The sequence below is a fragment of the Gavialis gangeticus genome, unplaced genomic scaffold (genome assembly GCF_001723915.1).
Source record: "Gavialis gangeticus isolate Ggan-Ray unplaced genomic scaffold, GavGan_comp1, whole genome shotgun sequence".
Classification (NCBI taxonomy): domain Eukaryota; kingdom Metazoa; phylum Chordata; order Crocodylia; family Gavialidae; genus Gavialis; species Gavialis gangeticus.
Window position 1 is genome coordinate 36,842,471 of NW_017729022.1, and position 5,729 is coordinate 36,848,199.

A 5,729-nucleotide genomic window follows, 5' to 3' on the forward strand; every position below is an offset into this window, starting at 1 on the left:
CAAACATGAAGAGATCAGTTGGGTATTTTGTTCCTAAACCACTAGAAATGAACCGTGTTCTCTCCAAAATATTTGGGTCAGAAGTTTCTTGTTTTGCATAGAGAAAATGTTACTAATAGGTTTCCTGACGCATAGTTTATATGTAGCGAGCCTGAAATACAGTTTAAAAAAGATAATTCTCTCTTTGTGAAGTAAAGTGCCTCCCTACCATGTGCCCTGACCTTTTCTGGGGCAAAATATTCTGGTTTGTTCACTCTGAGAGCAGGTCCTAGGCTTCAGTACCTTATGTATTAATTAAGAGTATCCAGTGGATCTAATTGTGTCTTTCTTTGAGGACCCTGGGTTGAATGGCCCCAGTGACAATTGGGTTAAATGACTTGAAAAACAGTCTTCTTACAACTGAAAATGCACAATACTACAACTTTAAGGCACCAGTGTTGATTCTAATCTATATATGTGTGGTGTGCAACAATAGGATCTATACCTTAGATTGTGTAATCCTTATGCCCTCAACTTTTTTTTTAAGTTTTCTATTCAATTTTTAATTCCTTTCCACATTTTCTATTCCGAGACCTCCGTCCAGACACTGATTCTTAAAAATCCTATGAAGTAAATTGTGTCATGATTTATTTGAAAGGAAATAGATGTCTATCTTAAGAACTTATAGTAATACTGGGAAAATTGTGTACTTTTTGTGAACTTGTTGACTGCTACTACAAGTGAGGGAACTTTACCCTTGTTCATTGTATGGGTTATTTCTGTTTGCATTATATAAATGACCTTCTCACCCAGTCACAAGGACAACCATACATTGCTTTCCTAGTGGCTAGTATAAGGAAAACATATACTATATTCTGGCTGTTCTTTAATGCAGCTTGGCAGCTGGAAATAAGCAGTTAGCACCATGTGTTTGGTTAGGTCTGTTCCCATAAATGCTCAGCTGACTGCTAGCACTTTACAGAACACATTTGAAAACCTTTGCTGTAAAAGACAATTTTGAGCTTGTGTAGTGGGATGTTTACTTTAAATAATTTTTTTTTTTTTTTTTTTATTTTGAAGCATGGCAGAACATAAGGGGAAATGTTATGTTCCTGATAGTTGTCCATGTACCTGGAAAGACAGGGAATATCTGTCAGGAGAAGTGATAGCTACACCTTGCTATACATGGTAAGTGACTACCATCATTTAAATCATCATGCCTAATGATAAAATTAACTTAAGTTAGCATATTTAACTACACTGGAACACAACTGTATGCATATGGAGAGGGTGGAACATCATGAAAGAGAATAAGTGGAGAAAAAGAAACAGAAAAAGCCACCCAGAGAAATCCTAACAAAACAAAGTAGGATGAGTGAGTGAGCAAAATGGACGTTTAGAGCCTCTGGACTAACTTATGCACTATCATCTAGTAAGGGTTGGGGGCTATTTGCCAATTTAAGTTACTGTTCAGAGATGGGAGAGCTTGACCCAATGACAAGACTATGAAAGGAGAAAATTACTCTTAAAAAATTAATAAAGCAATTAAATAGCTTTAAATTATTAAAAATAGGGGGAAAATAGCATTTGACCCTATCTCACAGGGCATCAACGTAACATGCACTGGCAGTGAGACTTGTGCACTATATCTCTCGTACTTTGGATACACAGTCTGTTGGCACTTGCATTTTTGTCAGCTTGCATTCATTTAATGGTGTGATAGGATCTGATCCCTGATCACCAAAGCATACCTCCTACCATGATTGTCAGCCCCAGTCCCAGAATGCACCAGGACTGGCTCACCTCCCCAGTGTGGTCCTAAGGGAAGGGGCCATAGTTGGAACTGGAAGTTAGCTTATTGTTGGCCCTGTCCCAGACAGCTTTGGGTCTGTTCACCCAGGGCTGTCTGGGCTGACAGTCAGCCCTAGTCAGCTCTAATAGCCCTAGGTCCTGAACCTGAGGCTGGCCAGGCCAGGGCCAAAACTCAGCAGATTGCCAAACCCCAATACCCAGCAGCTCTGGCTGGGCATGGCAGGAGAGCTGGGGGAAGCCAGAAGGGTTTCCCATTGGCAGCTTCTCATCCCCTGAGCCTGGCAGCCTGGCCAGAGCCCTTCAGTTGTGGTGTTTAAAATCTCCAGCAGGGGGAAGTCCTTTGCTTTCCCCCACCAGGAGCCTCTGATACCCCATACCCAACAGTCCAGCTGGGACTGTTGGGTGCAGGATTTAAAATCGCCACAGAAGCACTTTGGCTTCCCCTACCTTCTGGCTGGGCCAACAGTCAGAGGCCTGGGGCTATTCCAGATCACAGTCTGATCTTCATCCCAGGATTAACGGTCAGCGTATTGTCAGCCCCAACCACAAGTTAAATTTAAAGTGCCTTACAAACCAGCCTGAAAAATGTTCTGTATCATATGTAGAACATTTTTATGGCTTGCTGCCCAGTTTATGGTGCCTTAAATCTGGTACACATGTAGCACCCTGCCCATTTATGTTGTGGTTAACATGTTAATCATGGTATAAATGTAATGTATAGAGGAGGCCTGAGTGACGATGTGAAACTTTACTAGCAAGTTACATGAGCCCAATACAATTATGTATGCAGAAGTAGAGTATCTGAGCATTTTGCTGTTGCTTACACCAGTTCAACTCTACTTAAGTGTCACTCTCGCTCTCATTCTCGCTCTGTCTACAGATAGACATATAGATGTATAGATATATGTTTATATAAAATGATAGGCAAACAGGGCCATCTAACCTAAGCAATTTTGATGAACATTTTATACTAATTTAGCGCACACAATTCCCATTGATTTTTAACAGGGGAGCTTTGTATATCAACCAAATATAAATGTTGTGAACAAAAATAGGTCAAGAACAATTTTATTTGTATTCTAAGAATCTGGAGTAGGGATTGGAGGATAGTGTTTTGGTAATGGAGACAGCCATGCTGCTAGCACTACACAAGAAAAGAGTAGAAATGTTCACATGCTATAAATCAGCCTAAAGTTCTTTTATCTTAATTTCCCCCTTTATTGTAGCTATGGTTTTAAGCCCACTCATTTGCCACTTGTATAATATAGCCACACTCCCAATTACAGGGTAGCTTGTAGCATAGCTGGATAAATAGGCCCATTTAAGTTATCTGGGTTTTTTGTGACTCAGAATTGAGTTCCTAAGAGTTCTGCTTTTAAAATAATAGTGCATAACAATAAAAAAAAAAAAAAAAAAGCTCTTCTATGGGATACCGGTAATGTGGGTTCTTTTTACTCTTCTTTTGCAGTATTTGTCGGCGAGGGATATTCAGTTGTACTAGTTACCCTTGTCCTGCTGTGTGTACAGTTTATGGAGATCGACATTATTATACTTTTGATGGATTGGAATATGATTATGTTAGTGACTGCCAAGCTTATTTGGTAAAGGTAAGAGAACTGATCACACATTCTTTTTTTCTCCCATGCACATTCTTGAACTGGACATGCAAAGGCATCCTCTAGTGCTTTTGAATATCAATATCTTTACTAATATCACCTTTGGTAAAAACCTAGGTGCAAGGGAGATGTAAATTAAAGTGTGTGTGGGGGGATCTATAAAGAACTGTGCTAAAGGCATTTTGATGAATTTAGAAGACAAAATGTGCTGTTAGGATTAATTCAAATACTGGAGCCCTTCTATACCCTGGCTTGATGAAGGAAAGCAAAATGAGACATTGGGCAGATGGTAGCATAAGGGTGACTGTTGTCACCATGATGGTCCAGAAATTATGCAAGAAGCCAGAATTTCTTAGGGTGATATCTTTTATTGGACCAACTATGTAGTTAGAATAGAGTTAGACAAGCTTTCAAATGCAAGACATTCTTCATTAGGTTGAAGAATAATCTCTTGAATTCGAAAGCTTGTTTAACTTTATCCTAACTACATAGTTGGTCCAATAAAAGATATCACCCTAAGAAATTCTGGCCCCTCATATTGTGCAGATATTTTTCCCCTCCACCCCCAGCCAATTACTCCCACCCTGGGTTTACCATTGTGTTCCATCTTCTCTAGTTTTTAGATTCAAGCTCTTTGTGGAGCAGTCAGTGTCTATATATAGATATATATTTCTATATATACTCAGTTCTTCTGAGCAAGTGTAAATTAGTAATATTGGTAGGAATTAATAGAGGGCATAAGAAAATTTTAAGGTTGTCTGGCTTTTTTCATTGCTAGAAGTGTTTGCTTAACTCGATAGATAAGAGCTTTTCATTGTATTCCTCTGCGTCACAGGGCACTAAGGGGTGTGCCTACTCCTTTAAGGGCAGAAGCTGCCTGGAGAGAGGGCCCTAGGAGCCAGGCAACCCCCACAGGTGCAGGTCGCTGTGGCAGCAGGCTCATGAGGTAATTAGCTAGCAACTGCACCCAGTCATCTGACTGGAAGAAGGCAAGGCCCTGGGCACATATAAGACCCAGGGCTGAGACTGGAGGTAGTTAGTGCTCAGGCAGCAACCAGGGGGAAGGAGCTCTTGCAGAAGCTCTATTCAGGGATTGTTTGCCATTCCACTGCTGGTAAGGAGCTCCTAAAGTATCTGGGGCTAGGGGGCACACATTGTTGAGGGAGAAGCTTGCCCCTTAACAGGACAGAGTGTGACCTCCAGTGTTGTTGTTGTTGTTATGTTATAGCCCAGGGTCTTGTATTTACGTTGTTAGTTGTTTAATCCGGTGGACTGGACAGAGGCTATTGGGGAGGAGGAGGCCTCATTGGGGCACACTTCAGTGTGGAGAGCCCAGCGCCAGTGAGAGTGCACAGACAGGGGTGCAGAGAGCCCGACATCAGTGAGGATGCATAGATAGGAGCCAAGGGCCCAGTGACGATAGGAAGCTGAGCTAGATTAAGGCCTCAGAGGGACAACGTTTGAATACCACCTGCAAGGCATGGAGCATGGTAAAGGGGCAATTTAGGAGCCGTGCGTCTAGCCCATAAAGCTGGGGGTGTCCCACAAGGCAATAATTTAGAGCAGGACCCAGCAAGGGGTCTAAGAACACACATGGTTTAGTGGGGTCCACCAGGACTGTGCCTGTGTAGCAACTTGAGGGCAGCCTTCCTATCTACTACCTATTATCTTAGCCATCAAGATGTGGCAGGTGAGACTAGAAGGTGCCCGCACAGCGAAGCTGGCATGGTCAGAGGGCCCTAGGGGCATCGCAGCCATCTCTAGGGACCCCACCCCATGATACTCTGTGACCCAAAGAAAGATATTATGTGACATTTATTATTTAAAAAAATACTGCTCTAGTGCTGTCATGGGCTCTTTCCCTGTGGGAGTTGATAGCATGGAAATGACTGTGAAGCTAGACATGGCCTTTACACACATTTGATCTGGTGTGTATACTTTAACCCCAATCATCTTGGAAGTTATTGGAAGTCTTCCTATTGATTTTAAGGTGTAGCCTGTATCACATTCCAAGTATATGTATATAATTAAAATAAAATTTTGCAGCAGTGAATTTCTTTCTGTTTTTTTATGACTGGCAGTGACAAACTTCTCATAGCACACATTTACTAACCTGAATCCTGTAAAAGTACCACATGGTGCTTAAAATAGATCATCCTGTTACCATCACAGTAACCTTTTTTGTTGTTGTTAGGAGTGAGAGTTTCTTTCATGTTTCAGTGATATCCTGTAGAAGAACATTTTAACTAGGACTCTAAATTTAGCTGGAGGACTATTGTATGTTAGTCGCCGTCTCTTGATTTTTTTTTTTTTTTTTTTTTT

At 41.3% G+C, this 5,729-nt stretch overlaps 1 protein-coding gene across 1 annotated transcript in view; it reads left to right on the top strand.

Annotated features, from left to right (window-relative positions):
* The window catches only part of OTOGL (otogelin like), a 187,639-nt gene that overhangs the window by 85,415 nt on the left and 96,495 nt on the right, over window positions 1-5,729 (top strand). The window contains exons 24-25 of the mRNA XM_019514788.1: window positions 1,060-1,167; window positions 3,260-3,398. Of these exons, the coding sequence (XP_019370333.1) occupies window positions 1,060-1,167; window positions 3,260-3,398 (247 nt within the window). The remainder of the gene's footprint in view (window positions 1-1,059; window positions 1,168-3,259; window positions 3,399-5,729) is intronic.